This window comes from Ipomoea nil, unplaced genomic scaffold, assembly GCF_001879475.1.
Source record: "Ipomoea nil cultivar Tokyo-kokei standard unplaced genomic scaffold, Asagao_1.1 scaffold1474, whole genome shotgun sequence".
In the NCBI taxonomy this organism is placed as follows: Eukaryota; Viridiplantae; Streptophyta; class Magnoliopsida; order Solanales; family Convolvulaceae; genus Ipomoea; species Ipomoea nil.
Window position 1 is genome coordinate 151,507 of NW_017617902.1, and position 22,910 is coordinate 174,416.

At 39.6% G+C, this 22,910-nt stretch overlaps 2 protein-coding genes across 6 annotated transcripts; one reads left to right on the forward strand and one right to left on the reverse strand.

Moving 5' to 3' along the window:
* Positions 1-3,918: 3,918 nt before the first annotated feature.
* LOC109188684 (F-box/FBD/LRR-repeat protein At1g13570-like) lies at positions 3,919-6,316 on the forward strand. Of its 2 annotated transcripts, XM_019339312.1 has the most exons (5): positions 3,920-4,080; positions 4,181-4,295; positions 4,708-5,507; positions 5,610-5,768; positions 5,898-6,316. In XM_019339312.1, exons 3-5 carry the CDS (start codon positions 4,716-4,718, stop codon positions 6,198-6,200), a joined length of 1,254 nt encoding a protein of 417 aa, XP_019194857.1. In that variant the 5' UTR covers positions 3,920-4,080; positions 4,181-4,295; positions 4,708-4,715; the 3' UTR covers positions 6,201-6,316. The 2 variants fall into 2 exon arrangements, with proteins under 2 accessions (XP_019194858.1, XP_019194857.1); XM_019339313.1 differs by lacking the exon at positions 4,181-4,295 and having other exon boundaries at positions 3,919-4,080.
* A 10,131-nt stretch (positions 6,317-16,447) lies between these two features.
* Positions 16,448-18,883, reverse strand: LOC109188688. 4 transcript variants are annotated; one of them, XR_002055477.1, is made up of 5 exons: positions 17,447-18,883; positions 17,117-17,354; positions 16,928-16,996; positions 16,580-16,836; positions 16,448-16,502 (listed from the first exon to the last, which is right to left on the reverse strand). XR_002055477.1 is itself a non-coding variant. In XM_019339318.1 (4 exons), the coding sequence occupies exons 1-4, from the start codon at positions 18,869-18,871 to the stop codon at positions 16,673-16,675; spliced, it is 1,875 nt and encodes a 624-aa protein (XP_019194863.1). In that variant the 5' UTR covers positions 18,872-18,883; the 3' UTR covers positions 16,461-16,672. The 4 variants fall into 4 exon arrangements, 3 of the variants coding, with proteins under 3 accessions (XP_019194863.1, XP_019194862.1, XP_019194864.1); XM_019339318.1 differs by having other exon boundaries at positions 16,461-16,836; positions 16,928-16,975; XM_019339317.1 differs by having other exon boundaries at positions 16,461-16,836.
* Between the last annotated feature and the right edge of the window lie 4,027 nt (positions 18,884-22,910).

A 22,910-nucleotide genomic window follows, 5' to 3' on the forward strand; every position in this document is an offset into this window, starting at 1 on the left:
ATTGTGGAAATATTTGACGTGTGGGGCATTGATTTCATGGGACCTTTTCCATCATCTTGTGGCTTTCACTATATTCTGTTAGCTGTTGATTATGTGTTGAAATGGGTGGAAGCGAAAGCCACCAAAACTGATGATTCTTCCGTAGTTGCAGGTTTTATGAAATCTAACATCTTTAACAGATTTGGAGTTCCGCGTGCTGTTATAAGTGATCAAGGGAGTCATTTTTGCAATAAAGTGATTGAAGCATTGTTCAAGAAGTATGGAGTGCATCACAGAACAGCTACAACGTATCATCCCCAAACCAATGGGCAAGCTGAAGTGTCCAATAGAGAGGTAAAATCCATTTTGGAAAAGACTGTGAACACATGTAGAAAAGATTGGAGCTTACGCTTAGATGATGCTCTATGGGCTTATCGGACAGCTTACAAAACTCCGATTGGGATGTCCCCTTATCGGTTGGTTTTTGGAAAAGCTTGTCATTTGCCCGTAGAGATTGCACATAAAGCCTATTGGGCAGTACAACGTTGTAATATGGAAATGAAGAAGGCTGGTGAAGAAAGAAAATTGCAGTTACAGGAATTGGAAGAGTTGAGGTTAGATGCTTATGAAAATTCTAGAATATACAAGGAGAAAACCAAGATGTTCCATGACAACATGATTTTGAGAAAGAATTTTGAGGTAGGCCAAAATGTTTTATTATATAATTCTCGTTTGAAGCTTATGCCTGGTAAGTTACGTACTCGTTGGATTGGACCATTTGTTATTTCTAACATTTTTCCTTATGGTGCAGTAGGGATTAAAAGCATTGATACATGAAAACTTTTTAAGGTTAATGGCCACAGGTTGAAACCATTTCATGAGGGAATGGCAGTTTTGAGTTTGGAAGATGTTGATTTAGCCTTCCCGGAGTATTTTAATTGATAAAAACACATTTGAGGTTACGTCGGGCATAACGACGTTAAACAAATGCGCTCTTGGGAGGCAACCCAATTCAATAATCCATTTTTTTTCTTTCATTTGTTTACTTATTTTAATTTTCAAATAAGTTTTCTTTAAATATGCTCAAATTTTTTGTGAATATGTGAAGTTTTTATGTGTGCATACATTGAGGACAATGCATGAATTAAGTGTGGGGGAGAGTATTGCACACTGATAATGGGTAAATAGGACTTGATTACTTGTTTTGATTACTTTCTTGCTATTTAGGGATATGTCTTAAGTTTTGATATATTTTTGGTTTAGAGTTTTAACACATGAGAGAAGCAAGCATGGTTTTATTTAATTTTTCTTTTTCTTTTATACAAAAAACCTATATTTAAAAAATTCTTGTTAGTTTTATTGAATGAAAATGTGCAAGACTTGATACAATTTGACCCTTTTGGTGAGCTTTTGAGCCTTATGAGCAACACTTTGCTCAATCTTCTTTGTGGTGTGATATCAAGCATGGCTTGTGTATGCTAGAACTTGCTCTTAAATGCATTTTGAGACCACATTCAAGTGGGTTAGAACATGAAGATGAAAAGGGCACTTAGGTTGTGTCACTTTTAGCCAAAAAGCTTACCTTGCATTTTAACTCTTAGTGAGCCACTTTGAGCTTTTAGCCTTTCTTTTTCTTTTAATTACCACATTACAAGCCATTTTTCCCTTTCTTTGTTAATTTCCCTCAATAAATTTTGAACCCTTAAGTTGAAGGAATCATATTGGTCTATCTACACAAAGTTTTGCTTGTTCTTATGGGCAATAAATTGTTTACTGTGAGTTCAGGATGCAATTGGAAACTGAAATTATAACTCTTATTATTGGGAGTTGAATTAATTTATCCAAGTGATGATTCTTTTTATTTGAAGTAATGTTCCTTCTTTGAGAAATAAAGTTGGGAAGTTTGCAAAAGGGGAAGAATGAGGAGGGTTGAGGAAAGGTGTTGAGAGAAAAAGAACACACAAAAAAAAAAAAACAACAAAAACCAAAAAAAAAAAAAAAAAAAAAGAAGAGTTTGAATAAAGCTGTATACTAGAGGCAGTAAAATGGTTTGAAAAGAAAAAAACAAACATGAATTGGGAAGGCAATGGAAGAATGAAGGGTTGTTCAGAGCTTTGTGATTTGCTTAGGGTGAAATTTTGTGTTAAAGGCTTATGTGATTCCTTCAACTTGATAAGCCTAAAAATTCCTTTTACCATATCCCTTGTCCCTAACCAAGTTACAACCTTCAATAAAGACCCTTTGATTCATGGTTTAACTCATGTTTGTTAGTGGTGGAGATTTGATTTACTTGCAAGCTTATGGGATTACTTGCTATGTTTTGAATGAAGAGTTTGATATACTACACCTTAAACACTATGAGTGCAATGAGTGAATTTTGAATCCTTGTGAGCGTGTTAAGTCTTGTTCATTGACTTTTGATACAACTAGTGAGTTATTTTATTTTATTATTATTAAGTATTATCAATAAACCATGCTTGTTCTCTTGAGTGTGTTCCACTTCTAGCCCTTAAATATATAATAATTTTTGAGATATTTCTAGGTGGCTTTGAAAGGAGTTGGAGAAGTTTATGTTTGAATGATAAAGATATGCTTGAGGGCAAGCATAGTTTTAGTGTGGGGGAATTTTGATGAGCATATTTTATACCTTAATTTAAATAAGTTTTTATAGGTTAGTTTTATTATTTATATTTTATATTTGATTATTATTAGTATATTTTATTATATTAGGATTAGATAAGTTAGTTAATAAATTTTAAGTATAATTAGTCTTAATAGTTAATAAAATAAATAAATGAACTAGGGTCCACTTGTTTAAGTAATCTTAATTACCCATTACTTCCTCTTCTTTTTCCCTGTACGTAAATTTAGTAATTTATATTTTGTTTCTTTTTTGTTTTGTTTACGAACGTCAAGCAGCGGAGTAGAAGGGGAGCGCAGCAAGGCTTTGGACCAGACGACTTTGAGCGGTTCGTTCGCTAAATATTTCTGGAGGAAATTAAACAAAGCTTTTTGAAGATGAATTTGATAGAGAAAGATGCGGTAAGAGCAGAAATTTTAGGGAGGATTGTTGATTTGAAACCCTATAAAAGGAGAGCTATTCTGATGTATTTTGGGCAGATTGTTCCTTTTAAATTCGTAATATTTTAGAATAGTTATTCTATGTCTGACTAGATTTTCTCAATCTGATTCAAGGGATTTCAATAATAATAGAGACCCGGGGTCCGGGATGTGTAACACGAGCAGCCCAAGAAGAGTCGCAAGCCCGGAGCCTGCCTACGGGCCCAGAATGATGGGCCTTGACTTAGTCTCACGGCCCACCACATGGGCTTGGACTTAGTCCTACGGCTCACCGCGTGGGCCTTGACTTATTCTTTTGGCCCATCGTGAAATTAGCGAGTTAGTTAGGGTTATTTTGTATAAATAGACATGTATTTGTCCTATTAAGGGACACCCTCTACCTTTGGTCCTAAACTACTACTTGTGATAGCAATACACCTCTGTAATAACACTTTATACATAATTAATACAATATCAGTCCAGTGACTATATTCGTTCCAATATTCGTACCCCTGTTATCGTTAAATTATATACTTGTTACGTTTATTATTTATCATCCATATTCTTATCCAGATTTAGTGATTCGGGCACACCCCCGGATTAATTAAATCCATCATTGTTAATTAGAAATAAAAGAGTTTCCTAAAAAAAATACAAGTCGTAGATATTTTGTAAAAAAAGATCCGATTAATATTGAATTTATTTTTAATGATGTGTCATCTCCTCATTCACCGCCGGTGTAAAGCGTCTATACACCGACGGTGCATCAAATATTAATCCTTTTCCTAATTCAAACCTTAATCAAAATTCTGCGGACACAATAAATCCACTGCCAGCACACAATATTTTCCTAATAAAGCAGCTTTTCCACCTCCCACTGTTCGCTGTATTTTCTTCAAAGTCGAAGTCGGAGCCGAGAAGTGCAAACTCAACCACGCAGTTTTCTGACTGTCTCGCCCACACTGCCCAGCCATAGCGAAGGTTTGGAGTTTGGATTCTCAAGAGTAGCTGTTCGCGCCGCACATCAGCCTAAAAATCGAGGTATTTAATTTGAGCATACGCAAATTAGCAAAATTAGGGATTTAGGGTTCTAGCGGTAATCTGCAATCACAAATTCACAAGTTATTTAATGCTTGTATAGTTGTATTGTCGAATTTGTTGGCGACTGGGCAACGGATTCACCCTTTGAGCTCCCTGAGGAATTTCATTATCTCTGTAATTTCTCAGCTCACAAGGTTGCTTTTACTGCCTTCAATGTGAGTTTTCAATTGATTCTTTATTATTTACACTATTGGGATTTCCTCTTCTTTCTTTTTGCTGGTTTAATTATGTGGGGGAGGATTATTGATATTATATGTCTTTACAAATAAATAAATAAACAATCTGCTGCCTTCCCCTGTGTGTATGTATACATTCTTCCGCCTTTCCTTTCAATCCCAGACACTAACTTCATACTGTGATTATAATCTTTAGGGATTAATGTTCAATAGATGTTCGTAGTGCGATTGAAATTGATTTCGATATATGATTTATTTGTGTTTTCTACTCTGCAATTTTTCATCCTTTTGTGTTGCAATTTAATTGCTATCGCGGTATCACCAAGTGCACTCATTTTAGGATATTGTTTTAACTTTAATTTGTTTCTTCTTTAAATTGCATATGTTGAAGTTATGTAAATGATGTCGGGAAGAGATCGAATCAGTCAACTTCCTATAGAAATACTTGACAATATTTTGGGATTTTTGCCGATCGTAGAAGCTGCTAGAACTGCCGTTTTGTCTACCATTTGGAGAGATTGTTGGTCCAGTCTCACACAGCTTAACTTTGATGATAAGTTCTTTGCTTATGTTGGGGAAAAATATTCTGGCAGTTATAATCGCACATCAACCTGTATGTATGTAATCAACAAAGTTCTCATGCGGCACCATGGACCTATTCGGAAATTTGCCTTGGTTTTTGATTGTGACTCACCAATCATGAGTGATACGCATGGTTCTCGAAAATTTGACTTCGATCAATGGTTCCTTTTTATCACTCAAAAAGGTGTTGAAGAAATGAACTTTACTTTTCGAACAGAGTTTGGTCCAAATAGATGCTTCGGGCTCCCAAATTGCATATTATCTTGCTCAACTCTCAAGAGGTTGGATCTCTGCGGAGTAATATTTCCACCAACAATAAATGCCCCTTTCGTATTTCTGAATGTCACTTCACTTAGTTTTGATGTCGTTATCTTTAGTGCTATTAATATGAATTGTGTTATAGATGTTCCTATGCTTGAGACTCTTTCATTCAACAATTGTGTAAATACATCATATTTCAACATTAAGGCTCCCAGGCTTGGCAGTTTAACACTCCAGTATTATTGCATTGATGACGATATCGACGATTATGTTCCTATTCTCCCGGTTAGCTTGGACTTGTCATTTATTCATACTCTTTGTTTGGATTTCAATTTCAAGCCTTTCAAGGTATATTAGCCAGTACTTTCTTCCTTATTTTTTGCGGACTATTATTTATTTGAAATATATTTTATGAACTAATCCGTTTTATATATCTTTTTTGTTTCCAAGCTTTTTGCCAGCGAACTTACTAGATGGGGACCTGAACTAAATGTGGAATGCGTGGAGTTATACGATGTCAATGTTCTTTATGATGATGACTTCTCTTCATTTATTCATTCATTACTAATATGTCCGAAATTACGCAAGCTTGACATAACTTATTTATACGTAATCTTCATTTTCATTGATAGATTATTTAATGAAATTCTAGTTGTTCTATTATTGTTTCGCATTACTTAATACAAGGTTATACCGGTGTAAAAGATGAATTGATTGAGGCTTTTTTTTTTTTTGAAGTTTTATGCAGAAATCTCTAGATCTATACTTTGGGAGGAACTTCAAAGTGCAGCTAAAGTGCTTAAAATGCTTCACACTTTTAAGCTTAGATCATTCAATGGGTCAAGGTTTGAATTGCAATTCATCGAGGTGCTACTTGCTTGCTTTCCCGCACTTGAAAAGGTTGTCATTATTCGCCAGATGGAGTTTGATTCCAATGAGGAGTTTAAAATCATGCAAAAGTTTTTTCATTTTCTCCTCGTGCATCAAAGAAAGCAAAAATTGTTTACATATAAGCATCTTATTATATTTTTGTTGAATTAATATATGCATCTCCTTGATTCACTCTTTGAGTTCAATATTTTGTAATGTACTAATGGTTAACTCGAGTATCCTTACTAGTTGAATCTTCGAGAACACTACCCTTTTTTGGTTTTGAATTAATCTTATGGTTGCTAGCTAGTTATCTACAAATATGCCAAAGGGAATGGACCTATTTTGTTGTGCTTTATAAAAAAATTAAAAATATAAGAATTTTTATTTTCAATAATGGCATAATGCATCATTCCTCCAAGATAGAACTCTAACAAGCCAGACGGCTGAAAAAAGAAAAAGAAAAAAAATATGGTGTTGATGAAATCAATCTTTCTTGTTCAGTAAAAGGATACAGGGTGCCGAATTGTATATTTTCCTTCCGAACGCACAAGAGATTTAGGGTGTGTTTGGTTCGCACATGAAAATTGAAATCGGAATGTGAATCAAATATTTTGTAATGGTAATGAGTTTTGGTGAAAATATTTTGCATGTTTGGTAGTAGGGTGAAATTTGAATGATTATCATTATTGTTGTTTGATTATGTATGATCCTATAATGGGAATAAATGTTTTAAAAATACAATTACAAAAAACCAAGACAAATTATTTTAATATAAAGACATCCAAAACATCACTATGAACAAAAAAATAAAATAAAATAAAAAATCTAAAAGCACTAATCTAAACTTAAAAATCAAATTACCAATTAAAAAGAAAATAATGGAATGAAACCCTTATTTTATTAGGGAATGAGTTTTCTAATTAAGGGGTAATCAAATCTCATAATAGTGTTCTAAAAACCTATCAACTAAACAATAATAATGACTTTGATTTCCATTTCGAATAGCTAAACCCCTAAACCAAACACACCCTTAGTCTTTCTTAAATCTGTATGAACTAGTGAATGCTTATTGTGTCCTTCCAAATGTCACATCACTTTACCCAGGGACGGAGCCAGATATTCGGTCGAGGGGGCGAAGAAGTAAGGACGGATTTAAAAAAAATTCAGTAAAAGCGAAAGATTAAAACAAAAGATATAATTTTAAAAAAAATTACCTAAGAAATATAGTTGTAAATATTGTTGGATATGAGCGAAAAATAAAACACATCGAAACTTTATAAAATATTCATAACAAAATATAAAACATAATTAATTTGATAAAATAATTTGAATAGAAAAAATATTATAAAGTACACATTATATGTGTGTGTATTAAATATTAAAAAAAACTATTAAAAATGTGACTGTATTGAAGGTATAGGGAAATGAGTAATTTTTTACGATGGAAACAGAAACGCTCTCGACCCAAAGGTCGATCGAAGATCACGATCTTCTTGTTCGAAGCACAAAGAAACCAAAACGGTTATCCGGTGATCAGCCAGGCCCATCGTTTGCGTCAACAGAGGAACACAGATCGCTGGAGAACGTGGAGGTGGTCCTGGAAACCCCTCTTGAGGAGCTGATGGAAGACGATGCGATGACCTTGGCGAACAGACCACGGGGGAACGAATCTGAGAATCGGGACATGCTGCACGCCCCGTCAAGGGTGATACAGCGACCCCGCCGGACGTACGCTGAGAGCGTATCCGGCCATGCATCCAGGGAGCCGCCTCTGCCGTTGGGCGGAGGCGCGGACGTCGACGACCATGCAAGCGATTCGGAGGATGAGGACGACGATCCTCTTTGCCCTACGATCCGCCTAACACCTGAGGAGGAGGAGATGATCCGTGCACCATGGAGGAAGGCTCTTATAATCAAGATTATGGGAAGGAAGGTGGGGTACGCGCACTTGCTGAGACGTCTCCGATCCATGTGGAGGCCGAAAGGGAGTATCGATCTAATTGCGATCGACAATGACTTTTTTATTGTTAAGTTTGGATCGATCGACGACATGGACTTTGCAAAGTACGAAGGACCATGGATGGTGCTGGATCGCTATCTGACTGTTCGGGAGTGGGAACCGGATTTCGATCCGTTCACTGCATCGACGGGCAAAGTCTTGGTCTGGGCAAGAATCCCATGCATACCAGTTGAGTACTACAACTATGTCTTCCTCCGGAAACTGGGGAACAAGATCGGAAGGGTTGTTCGGGTAGACCAGACTACAAGCCTGGTGTCACGAGGGATGTTCGCGAGGGTCTGTGTAGAGGTGGACATCACTAAGCCGTTGATCTCGAAGTTCACATACAAGAACCGGGTAAGAAGTGTGGCCTATGAGGGGATCCATCTGATATGCTTCACCTGCGGGGTGTATGGCCATTCGCCGGAGGCATGCCCAAAACTGCAGAAAAATACGGAGTCAGCCGCCGGAGCGCAAGAAGCAGACAAGACGCCGGTGCCCAATCGAACGGAAGGAAATCAGCCGATACAGATCGGGGAGGCCCCATTTGGTGCGTGGATGATAGCCCCAGGGAGGCGCCGACGGACAGCCGTTAAGCAACCGGAGCAGGCCAAGAAGGGGATGAACGCGCAAGTGGCGCGGGTTCACGACAAGCAGGCGACGGAAACCCATGCTTCTAGGTTCGCACTTCTGGCTTCAGAGGAGGCAGAGGGCGAGGGTCACGCGGAGGCAGGCATGGCTAATCCCGATGATCAAGCTGAGGTGGTGGCGGAGGCCCAGGTTGAACCGGCGGAGATCGATCACCAAGTACCGAAGGTGGTCTCGGAGACCAGACAACGCCGCCCTAATGTGATAGCGTCGGAGAAGCAGATTGTTAATGACCCAACGCCGCCGCCTGGTCTACCTGCGCCGGCAGCAAGGAATGGTGGATCATCCAGCGGAGTGCGAAGGAAAACGGGGATCAATGTCAGAAGAGTGGCAGAGGAAGACGAGCACACGGTAGTACGAGGATCACAGAGTGGTCTAGTGATTAGCTCGACCAGGGTCTTCGCTGCTACCACTACGGAGGAGCTTCCATCCCCAGTTTGGCAGACAACCGGTGAACACCACAGTGATCCACCGAGGCATTTTGACGAGGAAGGTGACGTCGTGATGGACGTCGAGATCGGCACGGACAGTGGTGGAAACATGGAGGCGATTTCGGCCCCATAAGTGCTTTGCTTAGTGTTTGCTTCTTTTCTTGGGTTTGCAGTGCCCGTCTCTCTTTGTTTATGTTTAATATGTTAAGTTTGATTTGGAATTGCCAGGGCGCAGGAGGAAGAGACTTCCAGCGCACCCTCAAGCACCTGATCCGGACCCACAAGCCAAATCTGGTGGGACTAGTGGAACCAAAAGTCTCGGGGGCCCAGGCGAATACAATATGCATGAAACTTGGATTCTCTGACTGGATTAGGGTAGAGGCCGTCGGGTTTAGTGGAGGCATTTGGGTCCTCTGGAATAAGGTCGTCGACATTACGGTTGAATTTACTCACCCCCAATTCGTTTTATTGCAGGTGAGAGAAAATAACGAAGCACCATGGGGGTTAGCGGTCGTGTATGGAAGTCCGACCCACCACCTGCGGAGACGGCTCTGGGCGGAACTAACGACGCACAAAAGAAGCATCCCGGATGAGTGGGTAGCGGTGGGGGATTTCAACGCTGTACTCTCTCAGGAGGAGACCCTGAACTACACGTCTTTCTCGTCGCGGCGTAGCGAGGAATTTGCCAACTGGATCCATGAGGAGGGCCTAGTGGATCTAGGCTTTCACGGACCTCGTCTAACATGGATGAGAGGGGTGGGTGATCGTGACGCAAAAGGGGCACGCCTAGATAGAGCCTTATGTAGTGTAGGATGGCGCCAGAAGTTCCCTGAAGCCTCAGTGCGCCACTTGCCGAGGCTGTCGTCTGACCATGCTCCAATCCTACTTCGGATGAATGCCCTCTCGGAGGGCCAGGTAAATTCGTTCTTTAAATTCCAGGCCGCGTGGATGACTAATGATAGTTTTCTGGATGTTATTGGACAGGCTTGGAACACGAATCATGAACTGCAGGATAACATTAGGAAAGTCCAGGAAGACCTCGTTGCATGGAACAGGGAGGTTTTCGGTAGTGTTGAAGGGAAAAAGAAGATCCTGCTGGCCCGTATTGGTGGCATTCAGAAACGCCTGGCGGTATCCTATCATAGGGGCCTATGGGAGTTGGAATGCAAACTGCGAAAGGAGCTTGAGGACGTGTTGTACCAGGAGGAACTTCTTTGGTACCAACGCTCCAGGGAGGAATGGATAGTGTCCGGTGATCGCAACACCAAGTATTATCATACGGCAACCATGGTAAAGAAAGCTCGAAATAGGATCCTGGCCCTGCGGGATGACGAGGGGAATTGGTTAGAAGATATGGATCAGCTCCAATCACATATCCAGTCCTTCTACATACAGCTCTTCACGGAAGAGAGAACTGGTAGTGAACCCGCGGCCATCAGAAACAGATTCCCACGTCTCCGGCAGTCAAAATGGCGGGTGTTCAACAGAGCAGTAACCAAAGATGAAGTACGCAAGGCAGTTTTTGACATGGGGTCTTTAAAGGCACCAGGGCCGGACGGCCTACATGCAGCTTTCTACCAACACTCCTGGCCGATAGTCGGGGACAGTGTGTACAGGTTGGTGCACAAGGCGTTCATGACAGGCATGCTACCGGAGGGCATAAACTCGACCCTCTTGGTCCTTATTCCAAAAGTTTCGACGCCAGAAACTATTAGACAGTTTAGGCCGATAAGCCTTTGCAACGTGATATATAAGATTATTACTAAAACGATAACCAGCAGACTAAAGCTCATCCTCCCCGAGATCATCGGTCCGTTCCAAAGCTCGTTTGTGCCGGGAAGGCAGATATCGGATAACATAGTCGTGTACCAGGAAGTAATGCACTCAATGCGCACGAAAAAGGGGCAGAAAGGAATCATGGCTATTAAAATAGACCTAGAGAAAGCGTACGACCATATATCCTGGGACTTTATTAATGAAACTCTTTTTGATGCAGGTTTTAATGAGGCCTCGACAAGACTTATCATGAACTGTGTTCGGACGACTGATATGTAGATCATTTGGAATGGAAACAGGCTACCAAATTTCAGACCAGGGAGGGGTGTCCGCCAAGGGGACGCCATGTCGCCCGCGCTCTTTGTCCTGTGCATGGAAAGGCTCAGGCCATCTCTATTGAGGTGACTGAGGGGAGATGGAAAGGAGTGCGGGTGTCAGCTAACGGGCCAACGCTATCTCACCTGTGCTTTGCAGACGACATGGTCCTATTTTCTGAAGCCTCGATGGAACAAGTGGCGGTGATGCAGCAGTGCCTGGACCATTTTTGCGACGCCTCGGGGCAACGAATAAGTTTAAACAAATCCCAGGTTTTCTTCTCAAAGAACACAAGACCAGAAGTGGCGGAGTCAATCTCAGCCGAGCTACAAATCCCACGCACGACCGACCTCAGACGTTATCTAGGGGTGCAATCGCTGCATGGGAGGGTCACGCAAGCTAATTTTGCCGGCCTTATTGATAGACTAGCTGCGAGGCTACAAGGGTGGAGGAGCAAAACTCTTAACTTTGCGGGTCGAGTCACGTTGGCGAAATCGGTCCTTTGCGCGATCCCAAATTACACCATGCAGACCACGCACATTCCTAGAGGGGTCTGCCAGAAAATTGAAGCTATGGTTAGAAAGTTCATATGGGGCGGATATAACGAGCAACGGAAGCCAAGCCTGGTTAACTGGGCGACTGTGACGCAGAGCAAGCGCGAGGGCGGGCTAGGCATAAGGAAGGTATAGGACATGAACGTGGCGTTTATGGCCAAGCTTGGATGGAGAATGAAGAAGGAACCAGAGTCTTTGTGGGTCAGAGTGCTTCAGAGTAAATATTCCTCCGCAGCATCAGGACGACGATCGTCAAACGTGTGGCGGGGAATTAATAATGCGACGCCGACTTTAGAAAAGGGGTTGACGAGGGTTGTCAGGAATGGCAGAGACACTCGGTTTTGGATGGACAGATGGATCCATGGCCAGAGATTATTTGACCACATGCGAAGGCCGGTTAGCCTACCTGAGCTGTACGCACATGTCGCTGAGTATTGGGACGCCCAACGAGGCTGGAAATGGGAAATGATTGCCGGAGTTCTGGATAATGTTTGGTTGGTTAGGCTTCACGCCATAGTCTTGATCGAGGATGGTGAAGCGCAGGATGATTGGGGCTGGATTGGGAATAATTCTGGGAATTTTTCCGTTTGCTCGGCGTATGAATGGCTAAACCCGAGTAATGGTGCTACAGCAGACAAGGATTGGGAACGCATATGGAAGATCCGTCTCCCGAATAGAATTAACCATTTTTTATGGCTTGTGAAACAAGGCCGCTTGATGACGAACGTTGAACGACAGAAACGCGGATTCACGTCTGACAACATGTGTTCTTTGTGTGCAGGTAAACCGGAGTCACTTGAGCACATCTTTAGAGAATGTGTGGAGGTCGAGGGATTCTGGGAAGCAATCACGTCCAGAGGCGCTGCGACGGCTGCTAGATCGCTGGGATAGAATGACTGGCCATCAACCAATCTCAACGCATCGCAGGGGCCCCGGACGGGAGAGGACTGGCTAGTGCTATTTGGAATTAGTCTCTGGTGGTGTTGGCGCTGGAGAAACGACAGAGTGTTCAACAACAAGTTTTTGACTGTGGCGCAGAAGAAGGCTTGGGTCCTCGCGCGAAGGGACGAGACCAAGGAAGCGTTCAGGCGTAGATGGAGTCCGAATGCCGCCGTTCCTACCACTTCGGGTGAGCCAGGAGCTTGGCGCAAACCGGAGCAGGGCTGGCTGAAGCTAAATGTCGATGGGTGTTGTAAGGGGGCGACCGCGAGAGCTGGATGTGGTGGAATTCTTCGGAACCATAGAGGCGATTGGGTGAAAGGCTTTACGTTCAACATTGGCACTTGTTCGGCGGAGGAAGCTGAGAGGTGGGCTGTATATGTTGGTCTGACGACGGCAGCACGATGGGGAGTCCAAAAGCTCATTCTTGAGAGCGACTCGATGAATACTATTGAAGACATGAATACGGGTGATGCATGGAACCGCATTAGCTGTAATCTCATGCGGCTATGCATGAGGGCACGCCAAAACTTCCAAGAGCTGGTCTTCTCTTACGCTCCCCGCGAACAGAACCGCGTTGCGGACCGGTTAGCAGCAACAACGCTTCTCCACGATTTGGGTGGAAAAGACTTGGAAGACCAACCTCGAATTTTAGACGATGTTATCTGGGAAGACGCTCTTGGCGCCAGAGTGCCGCGTGGACAGCCCATGGGTCTGGCTGGTGGAAGCTCCTAGTTTCTCTTCGGGTTAAACCCTCCTTTTTATCCAAAAAAAAAAAAAAAATAGGGAAAGGAGTAAAAAAAAATGAGACTGTGTTGAAGCCAAAATGGTAAATATAAATAGAAATTTTAACAAAAGGACTGAAGTGTGTAAAACCATTAAAGTCTGAAGATTAAATTGAGCACAAAAAGTCATTTAGGATTAAATTGGGTGTTAACTCAATGTTTATTTATGAAATAAGTATTTTCTTTAAAGTCACCTGCAGGCTGCACTAGTAGGTACGACTGCGGTTCTGCTCGATTTGGTTCCGATTTTCGTTTCGAATTGCCAGTTCGGATTTTTTTTTTCCTTTTTTCTAAATTATATTCCTTATTTTTAAAATAATCCAAAATCAACAAATATTTTATTTTTTAGAATTTTTTCATCCTAATTTTTTTTAAAAATGGTTATATCAAATATTTATATATTAAAGTTAAACTAAAAAAAAAAAAAAAACTGAACTTGCATTTAATTTTAAAATTTATTTTACTTTTTTTTTTCTACTTTGGAATCGTAAGTGGCCAGTTCCGGTTCTAATTCTCAATTTTAAAAAATGGAAACCACAACCTTTTTTGAGTCCCGATTTGGTTTCTACAGTGTCCATTTTAGTTTGAACTAGGTAGTTAACTGTGGTCATCCCTATAGCATTAGTTATCAAGATTCAAGAGTTAATTGATGATAGATTGATGCAAATTATACCATGGATTAGGTCCACCTAATATTGTAGACTACAATCCAAAATAACATTCAGATTATTTGTCTTTAATTTATTTATCGATACATAATTTAATTCCACCTGAGGTCCTTTGTCTTTGGTATTAATTTCAAATTTAGTCTCAGGCTATCATTTTTGTCATTTAAAATCCCAGACTATTACTTTTTTTGGATACTTTTATGGCCCGTTTGGTTCACGGCCACCACCATCGCCACCACCATCACCACCACCATCGCCGTCGCCACACCACCACCGCCACCAGAACCACCACCCAGCACCACCACCGCCACCACCACCACCCCAGCACCACCACCACCGTCGCCCCCACCACTGCCACCGCCACAACCACCACTACCACCCCAGCACCACCACCACCGCCACCACCATCGTCACCACCACCACCACCTCCACCACCATCACCACCATCACCGGCACCATCACATATTTTTATAAGGGTATTTATGTATTTTAAAACATATTTCATTTCTATTCCTTAAATCAATCAAACACTGTAATATAATTCCTAAAGTCTATTCCTTCCGCGAACCAAACAATATAATACAATTCCTATTCTATTCCATGTCTATTCAATTCCTTATGGAATAGCATTCCTATTACCTCAAAATTCATTCCGTGAACCAAACGTGCTGTTAGTCCTTCTCATTACTTTCTTTATTTTTAGTAAGGGCATTTTTGTCTCTTCATATTTTTCTTTTGTTATTTTTTTCAGTTTTAACCAGTTTAATTGTTTTAGGACTTTACTAAAAACTAGTTGAAAAATATGGTTACTAAAAATCAGAGGTTACCTAAAGTCCTAAACCAATTAAACCGGTTCATACCGAAAAAATAACAAAAGAAAAGTATGAAAAGACAAAGCTGTCCTTATTAAAAATAGGAAAAGTCATGAGTAGGACTAAAAGTATCCAAAAAATAATAGTCTGAGATGTTAAATGACAAAAACGATAGTCTGGAACTAAATTTGAAATTGTCACCAAAGACAAATGACATCTGGTGAAATTAACTCATTAAAAAGAGTTTATTACCGATTTGGTCCCCTGGCTATTGTGAAATTACCAATTTGGTCCTCGACTATATTTCTTACCCAATTAAGTCCTCCGATTATTAAAACGTTAACCAATTTGGTCCTTTTGCTCGGGCAGCCGTCAAGTTGCTGTTAATATGGGGGTAATTTTGAAATTTCAATTTAACCTGCGCCATTTATACGCTGTATTAACCGAATAGCCAAGAGGCGCCATTATCTTCTCCTACCCACGCATTCACACATCCAAGCTACAAAATCTCTTCAAGCTACAACATCTCTTCACGCATTCAACAACGCTATTCACGCATTCGCTTGGAAGCTATGTAAGGTACGTATGCTAACAGTGAGGAGAGCTATTGTTGTTCAAGGGTTTGCTATAGCGATGCAAAATCCATATGCTATTGTCACTGTGGCCAAAGATTGAAGATACAGACATCGTGGACGGATGTAAACCCAGGAAGAAGGTATTGGGACTGTTCCTATGATAATCAAGTAAGTGATTCTATTATTATTTTATTTTTTCTTTCGAAATTGTTTGTTTGGATTGTGCATGTGGAAATTAATTGAATTGTGTATATGGGAATTGTTATTTTTTTTATTGGTATACTAATAAATTGTATACAGGGGATTGGTGTTGGTGGCTGTGAATTGTGTATATGGGAATTGTTATTTTTTGTATTGGTATACTGATAAATTGTATACAGGGGATTGGTGGTTTGACCCTCCAATGTGTTCAAGATCCAAGGTGATTATTCTTGGGTTGCTACGAAGAATAAACCGGGATGAGCAAGTAGAGACACTGCAAGCATAAAGGCTCATAATTCCAGTGTGAAACTAAAATTGAAGTCTTTGTGTAGAGTTGTGTTAATTTTATTTCTTGTTGTAGCAATGTTTGTGTTTGTTAGCAATTTCAAGACTAGTAGTGATGGGTTTGGAAAGCTTTTTTTAGCTTGATGGTGGTTGAAAGTGAAAATGTAGAATTTGAAGTATTTGAAAAAAAATGTTGAAATGCAATATGAATGTTCAGTTTAAGGTTTTCTCAGTTTGGAATGAAGGTTTGCTCAGTTTAAGGAATGAATGGAATTGGTAGAATTGGTGACAAGAACTGTTGAACTGGTGATGCCAATTGTGTAGAATTGGTACACTTTATGTACACAGTGTTTGTTAAAATTGTGTAAAATTGGTGAACTTTATGTAAAATTGGAAAAATAAGCTTCCAAAACAGTCATATTGATAGCATAAATCTGTCATCCATACATCATAATTGTTTCGAAAAGACTTGGCAAAATAAGCTTCCAAAACAGTCATTGATAGCATAAATCTGTCATCCATACATCATAATTGTTTCCAAAAGACTTGGCAAAATAACCTTCCAACTACACTTAACAGACATAGACTTGGCAAAATAAGCTTCCAACTACACTTAACATCCAACTACAGTTAACAGACACCCTTATCTATATCAATTGGGTTTTTTTCTGAGCAGTCCTTGATTGGATGGAGGAGCAGATTGCACAACTTGTTTGCCTTTGGTAGAATGAGCTATGATTTTTCTTCGTTTTGGAGGTTGGCCAAAACCTATCTTCACTCCATGGGAAGTAATTGTCATTTCCTCACTTTGTATTCCTACAGTTCATTACATTACAAGTTTGTAAACAACATAATCAACAAGTTTGTAAAGAAATCCATGAATTGCAATTACAAATTAAACATTTACCTGTCATTTGGGAATTTACATCATCAACAATTGTTTGAATATTGTGTCCTACACTTAATAAAGGATCAACTACAATATAGGAGTTTCACAAGTTAAACAAGGATCAACTACAATATAGGAGTTTCACAAGTTAATCAAGGATCAACTACAATTAGATTTTCAAAATTTAATAAAGGTTCAACTAGTTACCTTGTGTATCTGCAAAATGGATTTGTTCGTGAAATAGCATCTGCTGGAAATTCATTGCAAAATCACCATTTGCTGTTGCTGCTGCCACACCCACAAGAGGAGCATCTTCTTCTGCTGCTGGTGGCACATCCACAAGAGGAGCATCTTCTTCTGCTGCTGGTGGCACATCCACTGGAGGAGCATCATCTACTGCTACTGCTGCCACATCCACTGGAGGTGCTGGTGGCCTATTTCTTCTCTGCTTAGTTCAAACAAAATAAGTAAATTGATGTAAATGGTGATGATGTAAAATGACATTGTAAAATGCATAATGTAATTATATACATTTACCTGAGGACATTTCCTAGTGTTATGACCTATAAGCTTGCAAGTTGAGCAGTGAAGTGTCACAGTCCTTCTTGATATATGAATTCCATCTTTGGTTATTTCCCCTGCAGATTTCTTCCTCAGTTTTCTTGGTCTGCCAACCTTAGTATTGAACAAAGGAGGTAGTGGGGGCTCTCTATCAGTGTGTGGCCATTCTTGAGGCCCAGCCATAGGGTGAATGCAGCCTGAGTATGCTTTCTTATAAGTCTCTATTGTGTAACAATCAGCCACATAGTCATGGAGCGGTGCCTTACCAAATTTCACCCATAGAGCACAAATAGCATGCCTGCAGGGTATCCCATTGAGATCCCACTTTCTACAAGAACATGTCTTAGCTCCAATGTCTACTTGGTGTTGGTCAGTGGCTCCCTTGACTTGAAACAAAACCTCAGTACTTTGGTATGCCCAATACCCTCCTGCCTGTTTCTCAAAAATAGATATTTTATTTGCTATTGCTGGACATATTCTTCCTGTCCACTTGGTGGCCTGCTTTCTACACTCAAATAACCTGAGCATAACCTGTTTTCTCACAATCTCAAGGCAATGTATGAGTGGGCTGTCTCTTGCATCTAAGATCATAGCATTGAAGCTTTCACATATATTATTCACAAGCATATCACTATTAGCATTTGTAGAGAAATGGGATCTAGACCACTCTGCAGGATGCTTCTGCATCAACCATTGAAAAGCTTGAACATCTAATGCCTTTAACTCCCTCATAGCTTTTGAAAAAGTACTCACAGTTGTGGCCCTAGCTGCCTTCCATAGGGCATCTCTAATGGGAACACCTCCAAACCCAGCCACCTTCATATTACTATGCAAATGCCTAACACAAAACCTATGACTAACCATAGGTATCACCTCCTCAAATGCAGGGATAAGCCCCTTTTGCTTGTCGGACATAAAGGTGTATTGCCGTTGAGACACATTGTCAATCTCAAGGTCAGTGCACAATAGTTTCAAAAACCAGTACCAAGAATCTTTATTCTCCCCTTCAACTATGGCATAGGCAATAGGGAATAAACCCTCATTCCCATCAATACCAACAGGAGTAAGCATCATCCCCCCAGCTTTATCCTTAATATGACAACCATCTACCCCAATAAGTGGCATACAGTACTTGAAACCATCTTTACAAGCCTCCCAACACATATACATTCTAAGGAATCTCTTCTTACCTCCCTCATATTGTAAATCAGATTCCTCTACCTTGAAAGTGGTCTTTGGATTAGTTTTTTCGATTTCTAAACAATAACTCCAAATTTTATTGAAATTGTCTTCAAGATCACCCTTTATATCACGCCTAGCAAAATCCAATGCCTTGTAGGCTTGCCTTATACTTAGGGAATGATGTTCATCAGTACACACTGTCTCTCTAAATTCACTCATCTTCCAATTACTATTTCCACCAATTTTTTTTTTTCCATCTCTTTGCAACTAATGACGAAGTAATGAACTTGTTGTCACTAACCCATGGACAATTAGCATGCACATCATTCAAAACTGTCACCCTCCAAAAGTCTTCATCAACATCTTTTCTACAAGTTACTTGCCATTTACAATCAGATTGGGTACATATAGCTATACACCTTACCTTATCATTCTTCTTAAACTTCAGCTCCTTTCCAAACTGTATAGCATATGTCTTCACTTCTTCTTTGAAATCCTCTTTAGATAAAAAAGTTCTACCAAGCCACAAAGGAGATGGCAACTCATGGGGAGGATTAGGCCTAACAGATTCACCCAAATTACTCACAATCCCTCCATCATCACAGAAATTCAACTCATTGTTTGTAGGCCTCTGTTCTATACTTAAATGTGGACTCTCTTCAACATTTGCAGCACCTGTATACTCAACTTCTGGATCTGTATATTTCAAGAACTCCTGATCATCAACTTGCTCTATTTCACAATCACTTCCTTCAAAATTCTCTAACTCATCTTCTACACTGTCATTTTCTTCATCTGCACTCTCATCTTCTCCAGCAGCACTTTCATCTTCTCCACCAGCACTCTCATTTTCTGCACTCTCATCTTCTCCAGCAGCACTTTCATCTTCTCCACCAGCACTCTCATCTTCTCCATCCACCCTAACAATAACCCAAATCTCTAGTACCTTAGGTCTCACAGTAGAATTGACCAAGTTCCAAGCCTCCAAATCTAATACTAACTCAGCCAATCCATTGTCACTCTGACCAAAACACCTACATTCATCTTTCTTATATCCCAATTGTTCAACTTTTTCCCATAAAGTCATTATCCCCCACTCATCATAGTCCATGTCAGAAAACCACTTCACACTACCTCCCACATACTTAGGTGGGTTACTTAGATCTATTCTGCCACCATACCTTAATTTAAGCTTGAATGTACTATTACCTTGACCACCTGATTTAAATAGTATATAACATGCACTTTAATAACTTAAAAAAAAAAAAAAAAAACAAAAACAAAAGGAAACAAATTACTGCTTGCATTTCCAGTTTTCACTAAAGGTACTCAATTTGACAGCAAAATGGTCCCCATGTGTTTAAAGCTACTCACTTTGTGGGTTTCCAGTTTTTTTATTTTTTTTTTTTTATTTTATTTTTTTTTTACTGCAAACTGAAGCTACTGAAGACACCAAATTGGTCCCCATGTGGGAGTTTAAAACTACACACTCTTTTAAGTAAAAGCAATACAGTTGTCCAGAGTGGTCCCAATATAATACCCATTACACAATACAGTTTATAATTGCTTTACAATACACTTACTCACTATTTTAAGCAATACATATTGATTGCTGTAATTTGGGGCAAACAAATAATACCCGGAGTATTCGGGTTGTCGAACCACAGAGAGGTGGTGTACTAATCACTAGCTACTAGGTTACTCATATGAAACTAATCCGAACAAAACTTGAAGGTTGATTGATTGCATAAAATAATAAGCAGAATAAAATAAGTAACAAGGTTTTGTAGACAATAGAGCAAGATAGGATTCTTGGGATCACAATGTTTAATCACCTAGTGCCAATTAACGTTTGTAATATTTGGTTTGGAATTAAGATTTGTATGGGAATGCAAAGTGGAATCGAATTACTCCCGTAATCTCTATTCCTAGTGAATTTCCACTCCCATGGCTTAAACACCCAATAAGATCAAAGATCCGCATTCAATTATTCCTAATTACTACCATCTCACGATGAGCAATAATCTAGAATAAATTTCCCCTAATAAGTTCCCCTTTCCCAAGGACCAACCATTAGGTATATGACTATGAATCTAGTAATTTAGGCCTTTAATTACCAACAACAACAGGTTAAAAACAAGATTGCAACACAAATCATAAAACCAAACATAAATATATTAAGAAATTAACGAACTAGGCACATAGGTTCATAAACAAATTCACCCAAAAATCCCTAAGGAATTTAGCCGAATTTAGCCAAGCATTGCTAAATTATACATAGCAAATATAAATAAAGAATCACAAATCATCAAAAGAGTACAAGAATTGACCAAGCGATTCTCCCGAATCTCCGTGGCTTCCTCCTTGCTTCCAAAGATAACTTGAGCCTCTTGATTTCTCTCTTTCTTGTCTACAAAGAACTCTGAAAATCTCTCGGTGTGTCTCTTAGGGTTGAGGAAGGAGGGATTTTATAGTAGGTATAAAGTTGAGATGAAATAGGAATCTTATACTAAATTGGACTCAAATTGAAATATTCCTAAATTAAATAAATTGACGTATTTAATTTAAAAATCAAAGTTGGAATTGGAATTTGAATTTGGAATTGAAGTGGTGTGAATTGGACTTGGACTTTGGAAATTGCAATTGAATTGGAAGTTTGGAGTATGAATTGGAGATAAACATCAACGCCCCTTTTAATTCTTTTGATTTCAGCGCCTTGGGAAGAATTGTTGCGGCGCTCCTTCGACGCGTCGAGAGTTAGTCTCGACGCGTCGAGCCTTGTACTGATTTCACAAAATGCTCACTGAAAATTTTCGACGCGTCGAGTCCTCTGACTCCCGAACTTGTCCAAAATTGCTCCAAACTCATCCTTGAACTCCCCCTGCTCATATCTTTGACCTAAAATGGTTCAGAAACACTAACAAACACCGTAAAACATTCAAAACAAGTGCGAACCATAATTAAATGATAATAGCAAGGAAAACCTGTATTAAATAAGCAAAATTAAAGAACTTAATTACTGTGATGATTCAAAATAACTATAAAAACAAGCAAAGATGTGATAACATCATCCCCTCACACTTAAGCTTTTGCTTGTCCTCAAGCAAAACTAAGGAATAAAATCACAATCAAAACATACAAATTACTCATGCTCTCTCTTGCACAACCTTTCAAACCACCAACCCACTTGCTACAAAACAACAAGCTTCAAGAATCAAATTAGTTTGGCACATAAGAGACCCATTTCCAAGCCAATAACCAAGCACCAAGAATTTAAAGTGTGTGAGGACCAAGTGTGTACAAGTACTCAGTTGAGATTATGCAAGACACGGTTCATGAATGAGATCCCATAGGCTTGCCTTTCATACTCCCTAGATCAAATCTAAGAATACATGCTGAGATCAAATAGGACTTTATTAAGCTTGTAATGGGGCTACGGGTGATGGCTAACAAAGAAGTGATATGGAAAAATTAATCAAAAAGAGAGAATGTCACAATTTATCTAAACTTTTCAAAATTTGGAAGAGATGAGATAATCATAATTCCAAGGAGAAAATTTCTTTTAAGAACTTAGCAACTCTTTGGTAAAGTGAGGATCCAAACTCAAAAACTTTCAATCTCTTTTTTTTTTTTTTCATTCTTTTCTTTGTCTTTGGACTTCTTTTGGATATAGCAAGATAATTTTAATCCAAACTTTCATGACCTCCACTCTTGAACATTTGTAACACTAGCTGCTTTTTTTTTTTTTTTTTCATAGCACAACTCCATAAAAACTCTTCTTATAGAAAAGATAAAGATAAAAGTTTCATTCTCTCAAGGGTGGATGGGAAATGTTTGGCCAAGGGCTAATGGTTATAATAATGGGGTAAATCAAAGAAAAACAATCACAAAGAGGGGATAAGTGCTTAGCACTTATTTGAACAAACAAAAGGCACAATGGGGACACGAAGGATAAAAATATATATAGGGACAAGTTTAAAGGCTATGGCTAAACAATAATGGCCTAAATCACTTCAAAACATGCAAAACTTAGACGTCACTTAGGGAGTAATGAGGCAAGTTCTAGCAGAACACCCATGACCGGAATCAAACATAAGCATTCACTAGCAATGCAAAACACAAGATCAAGAATTAATCCAATTATTAAGTGGTTAACAAAGCTATTGGCAAGGGAATAGATCAAATATGTGTTACACCCCAAATCATCCATCACAAATTGAGATGCAGCAAGCACCACTAAAACAAACCACAGACCAAC

Bases quoted from the DNA above. Each gene is read 5' to 3' on its own strand.
- LOC109188688 (XM_019339317.1), bottom strand. From the start codon at position 18,871: ATGAGTGAATTTAGAGAGACAGTGTGTACTGATGAACATCATTCCCTA. The intron at 17,355-17,446 runs GTAAATGTATAT...TGAACTAAGCAG, and splicing joins ACACTAGGAAATGTCCTCAG to AGAAGAAATAGGCCACCAGC. The intron at 16,837-16,927 runs GTAAATGTTTAA...AATGAACTGTAG, and splicing joins TGTAAATTCCCAAATGACAG to GAATACAAAGTGAGGAAATG.
- LOC109188684 (XM_019339313.1), top strand. From the start codon at position 4,716: ATGATGTCGGGAAGAGATCGAATCAGTCAACTTCCTATAGAAATACTT. The intron at 5,508-5,609 runs GTATATTAGCCA...TTTGTTTCCAAG, and splicing joins TCAATTTCAAGCCTTTCAAG to CTTTTTGCCAGCGAACTTAC. The intron at 5,769-5,897 runs GTAATCTTCATT...TTTTTTTTGAAG, and splicing joins TTGACATAACTTATTTATAC to TTTTATGCAGAAATCTCTAG.